At 40.4% G+C, this 20,017-nt stretch overlaps 2 protein-coding genes across 4 annotated transcripts; both read left to right on the top strand.

Annotated features, from left to right (window-relative positions):
• Nucleotides 1-1,659: 1,659 nt before the first annotated feature.
• On the top strand, nt 1,660-10,775 carry mepcea (methylphosphate capping enzyme a). 3 transcript variants are annotated; one of them, XM_029520125.1, is made up of 5 exons: nt 1,660-1,723; nt 2,443-4,298; nt 6,257-6,475; nt 6,610-6,733; nt 6,829-10,775. In XM_029520125.1, the coding sequence occupies exons 2-5, from the start codon at nt 2,490-2,492 to the stop codon at nt 6,861-6,863; spliced, it is 2,187 nt and encodes a 728-aa protein (XP_029375985.1). In that variant the 5' UTR covers nt 1,660-1,723; nt 2,443-2,489; the 3' UTR covers nt 6,864-10,775. The 3 variants fall into 3 exon arrangements, with proteins under 3 accessions (XP_029375985.1, XP_029375983.1, XP_029375984.1); XM_029520123.1 differs by lacking the exon at nt 1,660-1,723 and adding an exon at nt 1,726-1,843; XM_029520124.1 differs by lacking the exon at nt 1,660-1,723 and adding an exon at nt 1,738-2,072.
• Nucleotides 10,776-15,769: 4,994 nt separating this feature from the next.
• On the top strand, nt 15,770-19,513 carry spag7 (sperm associated antigen 7). Its single transcript, XM_029519441.1, has 7 exons — nt 15,770-15,901; nt 16,857-16,924; nt 17,045-17,133; nt 17,241-17,325; nt 17,446-17,535; nt 18,033-18,186; nt 18,327-19,513. Exons 1-7 carry the CDS (start codon nt 15,817-15,819, stop codon nt 18,440-18,442), a joined length of 687 nt encoding a protein of 228 aa, XP_029375301.1. The 5' UTR covers nt 15,770-15,816; the 3' UTR covers nt 18,443-19,513.
• Nucleotides 19,514-20,017: the final 504 nt, after the last annotated feature.

Genomic DNA, 20,017 nt, shown 5'->3' with positions numbered 1-20,017 from the left:
TAGTGGTTGTTTGGAGGTTTGCTGAAGTCTCATGGAAATTCAGATGCCTTCCTGCCCAACCTTCAGTGTTAATTTCTCATTATATAATTTGTGTCCCATATTTACTACGGACAACTTAGAAATTTCAATTAGATGGATTATATATAATGAAATCAGATTTGAGATAATTTAACTGAGCAGGGGACTACTAAAACAAGGTAGTCACAGACTCTAGGAACATCAGTGGTTGTCATATCATACTGTTGGTGTAATTTTAAGACAGCACACATAGTTCAGTGGGAAATAACACTGCATAAAGCATGTAACTAATGTGCGTATAATATTTGTTGTTTGATATGGAGGTAGAAATATCTTGAAGTCACCTTTCCCACCTCAGCAAAACTTCCTCTTAGTTCACATCCAGGGCTCTCATTTTAGGCTTATAGATAACGGTCAGGGGGGCAATGATAGGATAAACAAGCTTACCTTGTAGTTTTTGTGGCCTTAAAATTGACACAGATGGTATCATTAGACCAAAGCACCAATATCTGGTTTAATGGGAAAGGTAGCAATGCTGTGATAAAAATAAATAAATGTTAGTTTGAAAATACTATGCAGCAACTTAGAAAATTAGATTTTATGATCAAACTTACCGTGCGCTTCAAATTGTGTTCATTTTGTGCATTTCATACCTTCACATTCCACATATTCAGTGTTCACTCTTCCATCTACACAGACAGAAGACACCAGTGTAAAACTTATTGTGATGCATTTTTGGTTTCCTTAATGCAGCTCTAAGAGCTTGCAGTAAATCAGTGTCATTAAGGCTGCTACAATGCATGTTGAAGCAAAACCTTTAGACATTTTCACCACGTTGAATTTACTTACCAACAGCAGGAATTAGAGTTATTGTCAGTAAAATTCTTACATATTTTAGCTGGATAATAAAGCTTATGAATATCAATATATGAAAATTTGCAAAATGGTAATTAGAATACCAGAAAGAAAATGTCAGTGCTCGTCAGTAATGCGTTGCCTTGTAATATTTAGGCTCAAACTATGAACAGTTTGAGTTTAAAATGAAAATAAGAATATAAATAATAGATTGAATGGGTTAGCATTGCCAACGTTACTCTGTGCACTTCTAACAGAGATGAGGCTGGGACGATTAATGGGCTTGATTAGAAGCTGTTGGTTTATCTGGGGGACAGACGTCCCACAGCAGACAGGGCTCTCTGACCTCCCTGATGGCCTGCTCAGTGTCAACAGTTCACAGCTGGCTCTTTAATCGATCAAGGAGCCGCTCTGTGGGCCCGAAGCAGCTCCTTCTTTGAGCCTGAGTGAAGACCTCTGAGGGGGTTCGTAGTTCCCCGGACTCTCGGTCCTCCTCTCCGCCCTGCGGGCTCCAGACTCAGACCTCAGCTCCGCTCATCTTGGGCTACAGCTCGGAGCCCGGATGCGCCGCCATGCCGACTCTGTCAGCGAGTGAAATCATTTATTCACTGACACTGGAAGACTAAGGGGGGTTGACTGGAGAAGTCGACCGGCTTAGTTTTGGGGGGGAGGCGGGGTGCAGAGGAGGCTGTGAGGCCGATAGAGGCACGGAGCAGCCGCACTTTCTTCCGCGTCGGCCCCGTTGTTGTGTCGATGCGGGGGGACACTTGTGTGCTAGCTAGGCTAACGTTAGCTCCAGTCCGGGGGAGCGGGGAGTGACAGTCCGACCGGAGGCGGGGAGAGTGGCGAGGTGAGACTGTTATTTTCATGGTGACTACACTGTTGACTGCCCTCGAATCGGTGGCCGTCTGGGAGATAGCAGCGGGGTTTTTTCTTAACAAACGCGGCTGGTGGTTTGAGAGGAGTCGAGGTGGGTACTTGGCTGTTCGTCTCTCTGCTCTTCGACCGGACTGGAGCTCAACGTTTACTCGACGTTTCAGTCCTCTGGCCCGCGCAAGGGAAGCTAGGAGCTAGCATGCTAACCCGATAGCAGTGCAGGACACAGACTCCCAAAACTTTTCGGGTCAGCAGCCTCAGAGTCGACAAGCTCCATGTCCCCGGTCTGATTGTGGTCGAAGTATCGAGACTCTACATTTAAAGTGAGACTTTTGTTGCCAATATGTTTGAAAAAATATGGTAGAAAGTAAACGGCTATCTTGTGTCTCCTTCTGTAAATACACATTAATTGACCACGACGTGAACTTAAGCTGGCTGTTTGTTAAGTTGCCCCGCGGAGGGCGCAGGTTCCAGGACGGGCTGCGTGTTTTAGGATCCCACAAAATGTACCAATAGTACTGTTTGCATAAACTGTTTAAGCTTAAACTGGCATGAATGACTTAAGTTTGCAAGTGCGTTAGATTGCTGCAGCAGCGAAGAACCTTCTTTTATGTCATTGCTGATCATATTTTAAAGCATTTGCACTTTCCAGTAAATTATTTCCATGTTTTAATTTAACTGATGTTCTTTCAGATCTTGGTAAACTTCCATGTCTGCATCAGCTCTACAAACCTAAAGAGATGTCTGTTGATGAGGACACTGTAAAAACTGGCAGTCCCCAGGCCAGCTCAACTTCATCTCTGCAGCTCTCAGATTGTACTGGAGGTTACAGTAATATATCTGTAATGGTGGATGGTACCGCAGCCACTCCTGATTTCGCAGCTGCATGTCCTGTCACTGGCACTGCAGCTTCGCCAAAACACACCAGCACTACTGACACGCTTTCCCATTCAGACGTTGCTGGACACAGAGCCAGAGGGAACGAGAACAACATCAATCGCAGGAACAGCTTTCATCATTCCAAACAACAGCAACAAACAAAACTGACAAAAAGGCGCAACACAGCAAACTCCAGTTTCAAGCATCCGACATCCGGCAAGAGGAGACGAAGAGCTAACTCTGAGAGCGACTCAGTCCTGCCTACCAACTTCCTCCTGGGTGGAAACATTTTTGACCCACTGAATCTCAACAGCCTGCTGGATGAGGAGGTCAACAGGGCACTGAATGCAGAGACGCCAAAATCCTCGCCTCTGCCAGCAAAGAGTCGAGACCCTGTGGAGATTCTTATCCCCAGAGACATCACAGATCCACTCAACCTGAACAGCGGGCTAGCAGATAGCAGCTTTTTGGTGTCCCCCTACAAGAGTGGTGGCAGGAAGAGACACCGCAATCGACACCATGGAGGAGGAGGAGGTGGTGGGGGAGGTGGGGGTGCGATTTCTACCACACAGATCAACCTCTCAGAATTAGGAAAAAGTGAGGTAAAAACTAGCACCTCCACACCACTTACAGGTATGTTAGCCTCATGTTCTGCACTAGATGTCTCAAAAGAATCCAATAGTTTCTCAAGTGTCACAGGGGATTCCCGTGAGCACTCAGCTGATAACTCAAGTAGCTGCAAGGAGGAGGTCACTTCTGTTTCTATGGATGATTCTGCTTCCTCAATATTGGGAGGTCCAAATCAACACACAAGCAGACGCAAGCGTAGGCGCAACTCTGGCAAAATAGAGACCCCTGTAACCCATTCTACTCCCATTGGAAAGTCAGGATCTGGAGACAGGAGTTGCAGCACAGGGGCACAGAGAAATTCTCAGTCTTTCCACACACCAAGAAGGGGTCCCAACACAGGTCTTGGAGGCCGCCAGCACCAGCAGCCCCACAACCAAGCGAAGGAGCATCAGAAGAAGTTTCAATATGGGAACTACAACAAGTATTATGGGTATCGCAACCCAGGTGCTAGTGAAGACCCACGGGTGCGACTGCTTCGTCCAGAATGGTTTGAAGGTAAAGATGTACTGGATTTGGGGTGCAATGCAGGCCACCTAACTATATATATTGCCAAAATGCTAAGACCTGCTCGCATATTGGGCCTGGATATTGACAGTGGACTAGTGCATGCAGCCCGCAAGAACATCAGACATTATCTTTCTGAGCTGCAGACCCAAGAGGCCAGGCGTGCGACACAGGAGAAAAAGAGCGCTAAACAGGAGAACAATAGAAATGAGAGTCACACAGGCACAGAGAAGAAGCACAATAAAGCTGAGAGCAGGGATGAAAATGGGAAACCAGTGACAGGAGAAAGTGGCCCTGCAGAGGCTGCAAATGACAATGACTCCTGTCACCCAGATGAGACAAGGACCCAGGAGGAGGACAGAAAAACACAGCAAATGGAGCAGGAAGAGTGCGATTCAACCCCTGCTGATCAGCCTGTAAGCTGCTCTTTTCCAATGTCCCTACGGATCTCCAGGGGACCCATCGCTGCACCTCCACTAACAGAGACACCCACCACACAGCCTGGGGAGTTTCCCTCTAATGTGTCCTTCATCAAGGTAAAATGGCGTTTTGGCTGTGAACCTCTGATGCAGTTTGGTTGCCATGTTGTTGTCTTTGCCGTTCAGATGAATGTAATTCAGTATTTTACAGTGAGGCACTGGTTGCATATTGCCTGCATATTCCATATTCATTCCAGCATGATTCAGTGATACAAGCCCTTACAGACATCCAAACAGACCTGATGAGAAAAAGGCCTCATGTTGAATAAATGCATTGAGCTCTTGCCAATTTCACCAGAGGACTTGATTAAAAATTTGTTTGTCCAATTATTTTCCCTGGAACCTGATGATATAAATTGTCTCATCTCTAAATTATAGGTACCATCATCACTGCTGATTCAACTACAACTAAATAATTGGTCAAATATCAATTTTTTTACATTCTTGTTCCCTTGTTTAAAAAAAAGATACTTATAACTCATTTAAAACCAATAGACTTATAGTATATAAACTCAAGGCGTTACTCTGCATATCTTTAAGTTGCATCCTCTTTAAAGGACCATTTTATTTCTGAGTGACTTAATTTATGCAAATCGTGTTAATCTTCCATGTCTCAAATAGTGAATTAGGGGAATACTACAGGTTTGCCATATTTAAATCTTATTTGTGTTGTGTACACTGTGTGCTTGTTTCTATCCGAATCTGAAGCTATGAGTGATGTTGAAACAGACAGATAGTAGCAGGATGCAATCTGTCCTCATTTTATTCATTGATTCAGTCATTGATTGTAATGACATCAGCTTTTCACTAGCAAACCTTTTTTGAGAATTTGACAAATATGCTGACTGCTTTTCTTTTATCAAGATCAAGGTTTCTCATTAACATTTTTTATTATTTTAGTTTTTATGGAAGTTACTTCACTAGCCCACAGGCTGTATGTAGGCAGCTACATGCATTGGTTAGATGCAGTAACTCTAGTGTCTGAATTACAATTGATAACACCCCCTGCTTTGAGGATTCAATATAACGGCATTGTAGAACAGAGATTATTCTGTAAATCAGTGAAAGGCCTAAAGACAAGTGCCTGAGTCCTCTCAGTCTGCACAGTACAACATGGATTTGCAAGAGAAATGTCAGACTATGTAATATTTGTTTGATGAAGGGAAAGACAGTCAATTCCTTTCATTCATTCATTTTCTACCACTTATCAGTTTCTGGGTTGTGGGGGTTGCTGGAGCCAATCCCAGCTCACATTGGGTTAGGGTGGGGTACACCCTGGACAGGTCTCAAATAAAGATGCATGTCTTTAGACGGTGGGAGGAAACTGGTATACCCGGAGGGAACACATGCAGGCACCACACAGAAAGGCCCCAGGTCGGGAACTGAACCCGTGACATTCTTATTGTGGGGCAACAGCACTAACCACTATGCCACCGTGCTGCCCTGGTTACTTTCATATTCATTTCAAATTTAATTTAACTGATGTTCTTAACTTATATTCAGTTAAATTTTACCATGGACCTTGGATGGAAGACCAAACCTGAACTAGTTATGAACAGCTGTGCTGTTTCTAATATGGCACTTAAAATGCCAGATTTGTCCTCTTGGACCTTTGTCTTCTGTTTAAAGGGTGACTGGGATCAAATAATTGTCTTTGACTGCTTCTCCTCAACTCTTTTGTTATGTCTTTTTTTTCATTCAACATCAGAATTATCTGGATTGTAACCAGGTTTCATGTGGCCCTGACCAAGTATTTGCTACTGTTGGAGGTCATTGTATACATTAGAGTGATTGAATGCTTTATTATTTCTTAATATTTAGATTTAAAAATAATAATGTATTGAGCTGTAAAATGTCAAAAATATCCACAGCTAAGAGACCCATAGTACAACAATTTTACTTGATAATGGACCAAGGAGTCGTTCAGCGTTAGATACCACTGAATTGTTAAATTTTTTTTTCTTCCGGTCTCATCAAAGCTGGATCTTCTTCACTGTGTCTCTTCTCTACTTTAGGCCAATTATGTATTGGAGAATGATAACCTGCTTACGACTCAGCGGCCAGAGTATGACGTGATCCTGTGTCTGAGTGTTACCAAATGGGTTCACCTGAACTGGGGAGACAGTGGCCTCAAGCGGCTCTTCAAGAGAGTCTACAGACACCTCCGTCCTGGAGGCATGTTCATTTTGGAGCCACAGCCGTGGGAGTCCTACGTGAGGAGGAAGAAACTGACGGTAAAAAATTTAGATGGTTGTGATGCATACTGTGATTTCTGTCACAAACTAAATAGATATTGGGAGTGATGTGGTTTATTTTGGTTGTTGTTTTTACTGAAATCTAACTATTTATTTTCTCTCTCTCGTGCTAGGATAATATTAGCAGGAATTATCGTAGCATCCACCTCAAACCTGACCAGTTTACATCATACCTTACAACTGAAGTGGGCTTCACCAGTTTTGAGTACATTGGTGCTCCTAAATGTTCAATAAGAGGTAACTCCGTAATATGTTGATGCAAATTTATGACCTACTAGTTATTCACTGTTGTAACTGAATGCCATATTCAATTCTTCATTCTATTATGACAGGTTTTCAAAGGCCAATCTACTTATTTCACAAATGACCGCTCCTGTCTTGAAGATCATTGAATGTGAGTAGTTTGAACCAACATCATACATTCAAGCCAGCCAGCTGTCCTCGACTGCAAGGAATCATCTTGAATCCTTGAAATTCAGAAAGAAGGAATGGGACCAAAAGTGGAATTAATTTTGTAAGGACAAGAACTGTCAAGAAAAGCGACTCATCATTTTCTGCCACTTCAAATTCTTAAATATGGATGACAACTCTGACAGGAGTCTACAATGAATAACCTGGAGCAAAACATCATAGTTGGCCAGACTGGACAGCTCATATGATCAGTTCCTTAAACTAACTGAGTGCTAATAATGCCCCAGTTCGATGCTAAGACTTAGCACTTTTAAAACATTTTTCACCATCTTTCTTTCTTTCTTTTTTTTTTTTTTTCCCATAATTTTCTTCTGTGCCACCACATCACCATACATTATACATATTAGGGTTGGGGGATAAGGCTGACTTTTCGAATTGGTGTACTCACCACATTAGCTCGCTGTATATCACTGGATTACAAACCAATGGGCAGATCTTAGACTGGCATGACACTGTAGTGCAGCTAAAGGACAATGTGCAGGTTGTTTGTTGATGAGCCCTGTATTGCCTGCTAAATTGCAGCTATTGATGGCATTGAAAATGTTCTTAGTTATTAAGTGATTGCTTTTTGTTTGAAGCCTTGAATCCTGGTGCGGCAGATGTATATAAATACACACATGTTGATGATTTTAAAACAGCCAAAGTCCATCAGCCATAGAGTCAGTATGTCCCTAATAGCCGATGTATTTGTCCCATCTCCCAACCCTGGTATGCAGGTTGTGATGTCATTATTTTACAAAATGGGTCTGAGAAATAAATGAACTTGGGGAGCTAACAAATCGTTGGGTTCAAACCCTGAACCCAAATTACATAAGGTGAAGACCCATGAAGAGTGTATGAATGAAGAGTGGTTCAGAGTCATAATGAGAAAGGTGCACTCAAACAGTGAAAACAACAAACATCCTGAAACACTGACGTTAACCCAGTCCATGTCTCCTATCTTTTCTACACAGTGTCTTTTCCTCTTTTATTTTTTTTTCTCCCATAAAACGTGAAAGGAGATGTGTAATGGCAATGACAAACATTTGGTTCAATCATTTTACATGGACACATCAATAAGGCAAAATTTAATTGGGAATGACCTCAATTCTGCCACCCACTAAAATGCTATAAGCTGAAAAGGTGAGGTCCATATTTTCAACAGTGTTTGGGCTGTTTTGAGTGAAAACCTTTTCTGTTTCACAAGCAACAGTTCTCTTCATGGGTTCTTCATAGTGCGTTGATGCTCCATCCTAGGGGTAGGTGGCACATTTGAGCTGTGATTATACACAGGAGTCAGCCTCAGCTCACCAAAAGGGCCATTTTGCGAAGCGGATCTTTAGCATGCAGTGATCTATTTCTTTTCTTAATGACACTTAAGCCATAGCCATATCTTATGTGTTATTTGCAGTGTCCTTTGTGAGGTGCTGACTAAAATGGAAGGTAAAATTGAAGGCAAAGGCCCATAAGTTGAGATGCTATATAAACCTGGCAAAATCATTTCATACTCTGGTGCTTTTGTAGCTCTTGGGTTACACTCACCATCTGTGAGGCTGAGGAAAGCTTTACATTTGTAGAAAATGGGTTGTTACGAAAAGGACTGGTGTATAGCCACATGACTTTGTACCAAATTTTAATATTAATATGCTGTTGTATTGCAGCGCTGCCAAAATATTTTATGGATCATTTTCTCTTGAATTTGACAAAAATGTTATTACCATCTTAGTCACTGGCTCAACGAGGACGGTTATGAGTTAGACAGTGTTTGTGATTGTATCTTTGTTGATCTGCACTGAGCACTGCTCATCTACAACCTTAAAGTTTTGAAGTGGGACAGAATTTTTTCCTTTTCTGTGACCTGTTCAGTCACAACTTTTGGCACACTAGGGTAGGAGATGATGGATGATGTATGTTTCTATTTTAGTACATGATCAATGTAAATAAGTTTGCAAATTTTGTTTCAGTGTTGTCAATATTAATTTCATAACTGCTTTTGTCATTTTTCAGTGGATTTGTTTTTGATTTGTTTTCAAATGATCGCTGTCAGTTTGCGAGTGGGGTCAGAGTTTTTGTCCTGAAACGGATAGCTAATCTGGCTCTGTAACAACAAGTGAAAATGTACTTTGCAAAGTTCTGATGTGTTTGCTTATGTTCTGTCCTGGCAGGCACATGGATTGTTAGATTAGCTCTTTATTTTTTTTATAAACAGTTTGAAAGGAGTGTTTGTGTTACGGCACTCTCATTTCACTTCATTTGACAACGTTTTTCAATTGTTCAGAAGAAAGATTTGCGTACTTTTTCCATCAGACTTTTTATAGTAAGTTATGGAACACTGATTTAACTGTTAAATGAAGCTTCAGGTTACATTTTGAGTTGAAAGTGAAGTGGCATCAACCGTGTTGGGCCAACAGACATGGCACCAAATCATACTTTCTTCCTAAGCTCAGACAATCGGATTCTCAGGCTTAGATTAGCCAACTGCTGTAATTTCAAGGGAATTTAGCTTTTCACGTCATTAACAAAGGTTTCTAATAGTAATCACTTTCTTTGAAAAGGAACTCTTTAAAGCTTATTGGTGATAAAGATTGCACCTTACTGTCTCAGCAGCACTGTCTTACAGATTTAACCCAATAGATCTAACTTGTCAGTCCAGGTATTCAGGCTAAAGCATATCTTTGCTGGAGATGTGAAATGACATGTTGTTATATACAGTGCTGTAAAAACTTTTGTACTTCCCTTGAGGTTTTGAAAAAAAAAGTGCAAAATCTTGAATGAAATTTTAATTCCACCCAAAATAGGATGTGACAAAATGTTACACCTCTTGCAGCTACGGGGTGTAATTACAATGAGAAATATTTCAAATCCTTTGGTGGTCTGATTTCATATTCAGGTTATTGTTTACAGTACAATTTTGTGCAATACTTGCTCTTCAGAAGTGTAATTCTGCCCTTTTAAACCAGCAAAAATGGGTCCCTTCATAAATTGAGAGTAGGGTGGATAGGAATTAAGAAACGCAGAGCAGTTTTGAATGTGAAATCTTTAGAATGCAGTTTTTCATGTTGCAAAGAAACAGATGGTAAATATGACAAGATTCATTGCAATGAAAGCACAACCTATTGTTTTTTTTAAAGCTTGTATTTATTATTATGTATTTACATTTTTTGTATTTGCAACATGAACACTGGTACCCATTCAAAAGAGAAAAAGATGCTCTAGCCTTTCTTCAACAATACAATGCCAGTGTTCATCCTGCCATCCTGCTTTTTCCATCCAATCTGCAGATGATAAATGTCACATTCAACACTGCTTAAATTTTCTTAACTGTCATACAGCTAATAACCTTGAATCATAAGTATAGTAGAGAAATTGTCAGCGAAAGCTGTAACAGTTAAAGCATATAGCTACAACTGAATGACAACATTTGCGCAGCATTCACAAATATATAATAAAAATATATGGCAGAAACAAAATGACTGAAAAAATTACATCACTGTAATGAGAGCTAAAACAGGATGTCTTAGAAGATGCCTCTTGGGAGCAAAGAAATGCATTAACTCAAGGGGTGTATGATTTTTAATGGCAGTAATTCACCTCTTTATGTTAAATTTGCACTTATGTGACTCAAGGGAATGAAATTAGTAAAAAAAAAAAAAAAAGTTTTGCAGTTTAAGTTAATGTTTTACATGTACCCTAACTTTCCTTTAATCAATTTTATGGGAAGAAAGCTGTTGGAATAAATACCCCCTCGATCAGGGAAGCTTTTAATTTTCATGCCTCTGAACAACAAGATATATCTGAATGTTTCTCTATGTAACATTTCAATCGATTAAAGGTGATTCCAGTTTTGGTGCTTCAGTATTTGCTTGTACAGCACATTAGAGTGTGGATGGAAGTGGGCACAGACATTAAGGTATGGACTATTCTCTAAAATATGTTTTTGTCAGACAGCCTGTTTGTGGATTGTTTCACTTCCATCTTAGTATTCATGCCAGATTTTGCTGTTTAAAAGCTGATAAGCAAAACCTATTGAGCAACATTTGTGCTCTGTCCATAACTTTCTTTATAGAGGTAATCATCACAGCTTCTAAAAAGGGGTTGGTAACCTACTTTTGAAGGCAGAGGTAAGATAAAAGCAAATCCATCCCCTTCATCTGGAAACAGGCTATAATGGATTGATGTCACCAGGAGAGATTTTTCTCAGGTATGCTTAAAGTGTAGCTCTAATCTCCAGTGTGTTCTGGCTACAGTTGTACAAAATTATTTCATGCTGTTCATTTCTTCTGATAAAAAAGCCTGTGTGGTAATCCAAGACAAATGCTTTAAGTCCAAAGTTTGGTTGGAACAATGCTTGGCCACAACACTAACCAGGACACCATCCCAAAGGTGATATGTTTACATTTATTGCAGGTATCTTTAGCGGATTGCATAATGTTACTTCTACAGGCATTTCTTCAGTCATTTTCAGTCCGCTTTATTTTTTTATGCATAATTAATTGTCAGATCTATTATTATTTAGTCTGTGTCTGCACACAATCTGTTTGTTTAAAGAAATATCTCATATATGTGATTTCAGACAAACTATAAACTGACCTTAAAATGTCTCTTCAAAGAGATCCCTTTAAAAATTATAGTCAAATTGTATAAAGGATGACATACTTCAAGATTCATGGCAGTCTAGAAATTACGCAAGTGTAGATAACTATGATCAGAAACAGGCTCAAGGAAAGGAGTAGGCACATTAGAAATGAGCAAAGACCCAAAGGTCCACTCCAACAGAGCCTCACAGATGATCCCCAGGTGAGCTTGTTAGGACAACCCAGTTTGCAATGTTCACTTGTTCCGGACTGTACTGTTGTAAAAGTAAGAGACTTTGAACCATCAGGGTTACACTCACTCGGCCTGAATATCAAGAGCTACCTCAAGTGAAGGTTCGAGCCTTGCTGATCACCTGGATAATCCCTCTGGGGAAGTGTATTGGTGTCAGCTTCCAGGAAGAAATGATGAATGGAGCAAAGGACGATGTTTCATGCAACATTTCACTTTCAAAGAATTGTGTTGTTTAATTTACCAAGCATTAACATCATTACTGCTTCCATTTTATTAGAGGAAGACTAACATCATTGGAAGCTGAAGGATTTTTTTCACACACTGCCATCTAGTGAGATAGAAGCCATTTTATTTTACTGCCTCAGTGTTAGTAAAAATCTGTTAAGTCTGACAGCTGCCCTCAACGCCAGAGTGAAAGATGCACCAGAAAACATTCTGACATTATAGGATTATAACCATAAATGCTGAAATTGTATATTTATTGTATATTAAATCTATGTTTTTTCAGGGAGATGAATCAAAGACTGTAGTGAGCTATCCTTGGTGCTTTTACACATTTCATGATGATACCACACTTTGAAGATAACCAAAACAAAGTAGGGTTGGCCCAACAGTTATATTGGATTCATATTCAGTATAATGATTTATATAATAACAGCTATGTGACACAACTTCCAATGATTTCATTTGAATTTATGTCGATTTATTTTAAAAAGTCTATCAAGTTTGATGAACTCAACAAGAAAAACAACAAACCAGAACTGAAATGACTGCAATGTTAAATGTTTTGGTTTTATAGTTTCCCTGGACTGTACACCATCTCCGAGCCCTGGTTTTCCTTCAGCAACACAGATTTGTACAGCTACAGTTAAAAAAAAACATCCATCCTGTGTTCAATTTCTGTTTAAGCTGTGACTGTCAGCTTTGTGAAGACTGACAGCCTCATGTAAGCAGGTTTGTGGGGTTTTACCCCTTTGTAGTTTAGTCATGCTGTGCTGTCTGAATAGTACAAAGATTCACCCAGATGACAATACAGAGCACAATACAGTGGCTCCTGTTTACAAATAGCATCCATGCCTTTAACACCTACTATCCCAGGCCAGTTTTTGAACCATCTTCAGGCTCTGTCAGTTACTCTGGATAATGCACTTGATATGCACTCTTAAGTTGGTTACTAGATGTCATTTATTATGGGGGGATTTTGTTTCTCGGTAATAGTGTAGCTTCAAACTGAGAGAATGAGTGGATGTGTTTTCAGCTGGTTGTTTTGCATCATTGAAAAATAATAAAAGCACAAAAACAAATGCCATCAGCAAGGACTTTTGACCCCTGATAGACAGACATTAACACAATTAATTTGCTTTGCAATTGTGGCTGGTGCATTGTGACGTTGTCTGTCCATCCCAGACAGTGTTGTCCAGACAGACAGAATGGTGAGATAACATAAACACAGAGATAACACTTCATTCACAAAAGCTCTATTCCATCACAGTTGTTTAGTTCAGTCACTTGACCATTATTGTCTCCTGTCAGTGCTGAGCGACAGCATGCCAGACTCAGACTGCTTTCCATGCTGTTATTTCGCCAAGGTCAAGCCAAGTTGGTAATGTGCTGCATGCAGACACAACATTTTAGACTTTTTTCAGTTGTGAAGTCAATGAAATATAATAAGATGAAGATAACATCAAGAAAACCAAAGTCTGTCCATTTATTTTCATGCATTTATTGGCATCACTTCAATTCATAGGGAAACACCCACTTGATTTTAACATCATCATCATCATCAAATGTGGGGTGCAAAATTAGTCGCACTGTGTTTCAGGTAACAATATAAGTAATATTGCTTCAGGCCAAACCTAACAACAGTAAATAAGTTAGGTCTAATTATATAATGTCCACTTCAAAAGAGCTCATTTTCAGATCCCACAGCATTATTGGACTAACTAAAAGTGAAGTTGTCACAACTTTTTTTTTTCCCAGAAGAATGCTGAGTCGAATCCTGAAGGTGTCAGATGTCTTGCAGGCATCATTAGGTGGCAATTGCTAAGACCGCACAGCACAGCACCTGAAAATGAGCATAATACAGTTTAAAGGGAATCTCACAAGAATAATATGTCTTTGCCTTCTGTTGAATATATACATTTGTTCTGATGAAGCTCATGTTGTGTAATCTTTCTAACATAAGCACAAATATTTCAAAGTTGCGGGCATCTCTCCAGTCCCATCTTAGCAGGTCTACCTGTATCTTCGAGGGCAACCGTGATGACCAATGATGTACTCCTGAGCATAGCAGAACCGTCTGCAGAGTCCTCTATACCCACATGTCCAGTACTGCATTTCTGGATCATTACCTGGAATTTATTACAAAAGAACACCTAATATATTTCTGTATGATGAACTTTTACTAAAGTTGGCAACCTTTTTATAACCTGTAATCACAATATATTCTTCTACCTTATAAAGGAAAAGATTGTCAACTTTTGATTTCATAATTTGTTTTTACCTTCTCCTCAGAGTCACCAAAATAACCCTGGTATGAATACAGTGAAGGTTGAGTATTTGCCATACTATAATTTGCTTGATTTGGTCTCACACATTAAGAAAACTGGTGTATCCATTGCTTACCCTCCCCAACTGCGAGCATCAGGAGAAGCACAAGGAGAACCAGGCTCAATCCCTTCATGTTTGGGTACCAATAAGCTTTCAGACACTGCTGTTGGCAGGCTGATGCTGCATTTATACAGCATTTCAACCACGGGGGAGGAGTCCGTCATGCTCTGTTCAAATCACAATAACAAAGTATCGCTGAATGATGGGAGTCTGAGGGCTGAGGGTCAGGACTATCAGCTTACTCAGCTTAGTCAACAGCTGCAGCTTCTTGAGAGGACGAGATTGCTTTTCAGTTTTTAACAAAGAATCCCATTCTGTGGTAATTTCCTGTCAATGTGATTTAGAAATATACAAATAGTCAGGACTGTTCACCAACTTAGACATTTAATGGAAAGGGACAGTTCTTTGGTACCATACTTACATACACCCCTCTGGCTGGACAGAGGAGTAAACACAGACTACAAAGAACTCCAAAGGTTATGATTAGAGGTGAAGCTCCAACTAATCTCTTGGTTTTAGAAAAGTACTGTCATTCTATCCTACTGTGTTTTCAGGGCTCCCCTCTGTTCATCCACTGCTCTGCCCACATTTGAATGTGGCAGTAGTTCATGTGTAATTGCTGATGCTGTGAAATTACAATCAAACTGCACAAAACACACTGCTCCAGTGACGCAGGGAAGGATTATTAGCAAAACAATAACAACACAGGACATGGACACATGGGCATGTACTTGTATAGCATGCCCCCTAGTGCTTACGTAAAGCTGTTTGTTATTCTCTCTAAAAAACAAAACCGTGGAGTACCTTAAGGGAACACATCATGATACAATCAGGGATCAATCAGTTTTAGCAATGTTTTAAATCCAGACCAAATGTATACTCCAGGAGTGCCAGTGAACAATCAGGCCCGAGGTTAGGAGCATTAAAAACACAAGCCATTGCCTAAATTCACAAATTACAGTAAGAATATTGACTGCTTAGTCATCCACTATGATATAAAAATCTGAAAGTAGTTGACCTTAATGTACTTCCAGAAGGTTTTGAGGTGAGGGGCTGCTAATCAGGTGAAATCTGATCGTTTGTCATCCGAAAACCAAGAATACTGGGAACTGTATGTCATGAAGAAATATCATTATATGTTAAGTCTCGAGAGGTCTGAAAAGATGTTGAACCATTTGGAACTCATCTCCCTTCACAAAATAGACTAAATGAATGTATTCATGATAGATAGATAGACAGACAGACAGGCATAGATATGAATCAAAAACGGGATGTGTAACATCGACATAGCCTTTCGGTACTGAAGGTGGCGGTATTCTTTTTTATTGGCAGTTTTTCAACACGCGAAGAAGACCGTGGTGATGTGCGCATGCGCAGCTCGTCCGGCTGCAGCCAACAACAACAGTCTGCACCGTCTGCCCTCTCATTCCAAGATGGCGGACCTCCTAGGCTCGATCTTAAACTCCATGGAGAAACCTCCAAGTGTCGGAGACCAGGAGAGCCGACGAAAAGCTCGAGGTACTCGATCTGTGGCCTTATAATCAAGCCACTGTTTGCTAGCTTGAATCCTTTCAGGTGGCAGTGAAGCTATGAAAGCTGTAAACAGTATGAAGGACAGGCGAAGAGAGCCCCGCCGGTGCTGCGTTCAAGTGAACTCCACTGGTCCGGGTTTAGCGGCGCCCCAGTGATGTCCTGCACTTTGTATTGGCTTTAGACAGCTGCTGCCATTGTTAAAATAAAAGAACAGCCTTGTTTCATCTGCTTCTGCCTCCCACTGGATGCTCCTTTAGAGGGGAGTTTACTTTCTTCGTCCTCCTTTAGACACGAGTCGGTATCATACCCATTATCTCTCCTCCTCTTCCTGCCGATGAATCTTTGCTTTGACCTTTAACAGCCTGTTGTATTTGGCATCAGCTCAGGGTAAATCAGCAGGAATGGTATAAATAAATATGTACATATTTTCTAGCCCTGATCATTTGTAGTCATCAACACCACAGACAGATGTTCCCTGTCATATGAAAGTGAAAGTTTCCAATCGAAATCTGGAGTCAGCAGCTACTTTCCTTTTTGGTTAAACGTATACTTAACAAATTAATATTTATTACATTAACAAGTATTAAAACATAAAAATTTAAACATTTGGCTGACATCTGTTGTAGCCAAGCTCACGCTTGTAATACCATATCACAGCTGACTGGAGTATTGCCACAACATAATCCACATTTAATTGGTTGGGAAGTCATATGCAATAAATATCTATAATGGATCTGAATGCCTGAACTCCAGCCCTGAATGATCTGGAAATGTGGTAATGGGATTGTTGGAAACCTTTTACTTTATATCAGTTTTGTGAAATTTGCTAAATATGCAAATAAGCTAACCAGACTGCATGATCTGTATTGACAATGAAAGCTTTGAATGCAATAGGACAACAACATAACCTCATGAAAATTTTAACCTATCTTCTTTTAAGAGCAAGCTGCAAGGCTCAAGAAGATGGAGGAAGAAGAGAAAAAAAAGAAAGCAGAGTTCAGGAAAAAGGTGAGTGTTTCAGTGTCACATTTAATACCCATTGAATTTTGTTGTGGCCTCCCTTCGATATGGCTGATGTTTATCCCACCTAAATTTGACAGACTTTTACTTTCAATATGTCTTGTTTAGATGGAGAAAGAAGTGTCGGATTTCATCCAAGACAGTACACAACAGAAACGCAAATACAACCCTATGGGGAAGATCGAAAGGAGCATATTGTAAATAGTACTAGTACTACAAAGTTGTAATACTTCATAGAAATCAAAGAATTTAAATTTTTAATTTTTTGCTCACATGTTCAAAGCTATTTCTGTTCTTTTCATAGGCATGATGTCGCAGAAGTTGCTGGTCTGACTTCATTTTCTTTTGGGGAGGATGAAGAGAGCCGTTATGTCATGCTTTTTAAGAAGGTCTGAAATGCATACTTGTAATCCAGTGTTTGATTTATTAACATGTCAGATTGTTAGGCTCCTTTTATGAGAAATGCATTGTTGAGTAATGTGGCTGTCTTCCTTCTCTCAATGTGGCAGGAGTTTGCGCCATCAGATGAGGAGCTGGAAGCGTATCGCAAAGGAGAGGAGTGGGATCCCCAACTGGCAGAGCAACGGCGAAGATTAAAGGTAAGATGTGTGTTTATGTGACAGTAATGTGTAATAGCTGTGCAAATGGAACCTTTCTTCACTGGTTCTATTTGTTGTTTGCTGTGTTGCATAATTATCTTGCCTCTCAATAAGTGGCTAATGGGGGGAAATAGCAAGCATCACAAAAGGCTTTTGTCACATATTGAGTCTTACAGTGCATTGGAGTTTGTAAGGAGACAGTTTTGAGCTATACGAGAAAGTAAACTACTGATGTCTCAAAAGGAAAGTTGTTTTTCAGCCACAATGAGGAGGGAGATGCACTGGTTTTTATTTAACAGAAACAAATCCGTGACACAGACAAATGTAACAATGCACTAACAAAGACTCACAGATCACAGTGTAAATGTCAGTTAAATCAGTGTGAAGTGCATGTTATATGAGCGTTGTAGATTCTCACATATAATCGAAAGAAAGAACAACTATGAGGCTATTATGTGCTGTCGCTCTCTGACTTTGCACTTTCCCGGTCATTGCAGGAGCAGGCTGCGTTGGAAATGGAAGCATCGAGTCAGACAAAGAAGACAGAAGTTCCTAATTCCAATTACAGAGACAAGTACAGTCACCTGATTGGCACTTCAGCTGCAAAAGATGCAGCACATACACTAGAGGCCAACAGGGCTTATGGCTGTGGTGAGTAAATGTTTTTTAATGGATTTTGTTTTGGAGGAGGGCTATCGCTTTGGACCCCACAAACACACACACACACACACACACACACACACACACACACACTCATATTTACACATTGTGTTGGTGATATTCTCTTCCAGTGCCGGTGGCCAACAAGAGGGACACTCGCTCTATAGAGGAAGCCATGAATGAGATCAGAGCAAAGAAACGGCAGAAGCGGGAGGACAACACAGGGGCCCACAGCAGCACTACTTGAGTCTCTGCTGTTTCTGCATCAGCGTGTGTGTGTGTGTGTGTGTGTGTGTGTGTGTGTGTGTGTGTGTGTGTGTGTGTGTGTGTGTGAGTGATCATGTCACTGTTTCTGTTTGAATGCCCTTAATTCATTCTGTAATGCAATATCCTTTACTTCAGACATGTTAACTTATATGACAGGCATTGAGTCTAGTGTGTATGCCATTCTTTGGCCAAATCTGTGCTGAAATCCTGTTTAATGGAAGATGCTCAGGTGTGTCTGATCCAGAAGGTGTATTACTATGCCTGTTTATTTTAAGGTTTGTCCATGACTTTAGTTCAGTCATCGAACTCATCTCACATGACTGGACCCTCAACGATATGAGAAACATTGTTTTATTTCAAAACACGTCTCTATATTCAACTACATGAAAACATCCAATGTATTCTGTCATATTTTTAAGTTTTAAAAGACATTTTAGGAAGTGATTGCTATTGTTGCAGATGTGCATAGACAACATCCAAATCATTACCAAAATTTCTGTTTTCTTGGTCTGATCAGGCCACTTTTTAGCCATGCTTTAGCCATGCTTTATGCGTGGCTAAAAAGTCCCAGTAATAGAGGGAAGGGAAACAATGCTGCATTGAGCAGCTTTGGTTTGGGTATGTTGGTTTATCTTTTTTCCCTTAATCAACCTCTGACAAAACCTAGCCACGTTGGAATCATGCCATGTCCTCCTTCATTAGAGGAACCACATCTTATACAATGCTGTTTTGTGGATTTTAGGAACCTGTGATTAAGTCTGAGATTTTCTTTTTGTTTCTCTACATCTGCACTGACTGTGAATTAAACTGTTTACTCCTACTTAAATGCTTTGTTGTGAAGTCATACACTGGCTTGCAAGTAAGCATGATAGTAGGGAGTGGGAGTGCCACACTCCTCGTCAGGATATGGGTCACTAAGTTTTATTCTCTGTCTTTTTTCATGTTTTAAGAGTTTCTTGGCATTTTGATGTCAATTTTAACATGATTGCACTGTTTTATTGCTGCCCCCTCCCCTTTGTGCGTTAATAAATGGAAAACTGTATAAAACCTTTGCCTGCAGGTTGCCTGCATTTTTTTCTTAACCAAATCTGTCCATTTTAGATCATTGTTGATTTTGCAGTTGACTGGAAAGGGTCAGGAACATAAACAGAATTTAATACAGTACAAGCCTCACATATGACCGTGCAGATCAATCAGCATTGGCATCAACAGGAAGTTTCACTAAATTACTCACAAAATGTAACAGATATCAGGCGACACGGTGCGGCAGCGTTTGCATCACACCAAGGTATTCTTGGGTTTGATTCCCAGGACCCTGGCACATTTCTGTATGGAATGAGTCTGGTCTGTGTTCTGTCTGGGTGGCCCAATTTCCTCCCACAGTCCAAAGCTGGTTGTGTGTCTCTGTATGAGGGCCATGTGATGGACCGGTGACATGTCCAGGGTGTCCCCCTCCCTTGCAGAACGTCAGCCCTGACAGACAGGCGATATACACGATGGATGGAGCAGAGTGCTTCATGCACTGACAGGTTCTCTTGTGTTTGTCAGCTCTCTG

Source organism: Echeneis naucrates, chromosome 14 (genome assembly GCF_900963305.1).
Source record: "Echeneis naucrates chromosome 14, fEcheNa1.1, whole genome shotgun sequence".
Taxonomy (NCBI): Eukaryota; Metazoa; Chordata; class Actinopteri; order Carangiformes; family Echeneidae; genus Echeneis; species Echeneis naucrates.
This window is presented reverse-complemented; position numbering and strand designations above follow the sequence as displayed.

Coding starts and splice junctions, on each gene's coding strand:
- mepcea (XM_029520123.1), top strand. CDS start 1,741: ATGGTGACTACACTGTTGACTGCCCTCGAATCGGTGGCCGTCTGGGAG. Junction 4,299..6,256: donor CTAATGTGTCCTTCATCAAG/GTAAAATGGCGT, acceptor TCTCTACTTTAG/GCCAATTATGTATTGGAGAA. Junction 6,476..6,609: donor TGAGGAGGAAGAAACTGACG/GTAAAAAATTTA, acceptor CTCTCGTGCTAG/GATAATATTAGCAGGAATTA.
- spag7 (XM_029519441.1), top strand. CDS start 15,817: ATGGCGGACCTCCTAGGCTCGATCTTAAACTCCATGGAGAAACCTCCA. Junction 17,134..17,240: donor AAGATCGAAAGGAGCATATT/GTAAATAGTACT, acceptor TTCTTTTCATAG/GCATGATGTCGCAGAAGTTG. Junction 17,536..18,032: donor AGCAACGGCGAAGATTAAAG/GTAAGATGTGTG, acceptor CGGTCATTGCAG/GAGCAGGCTGCGTTGGAAAT.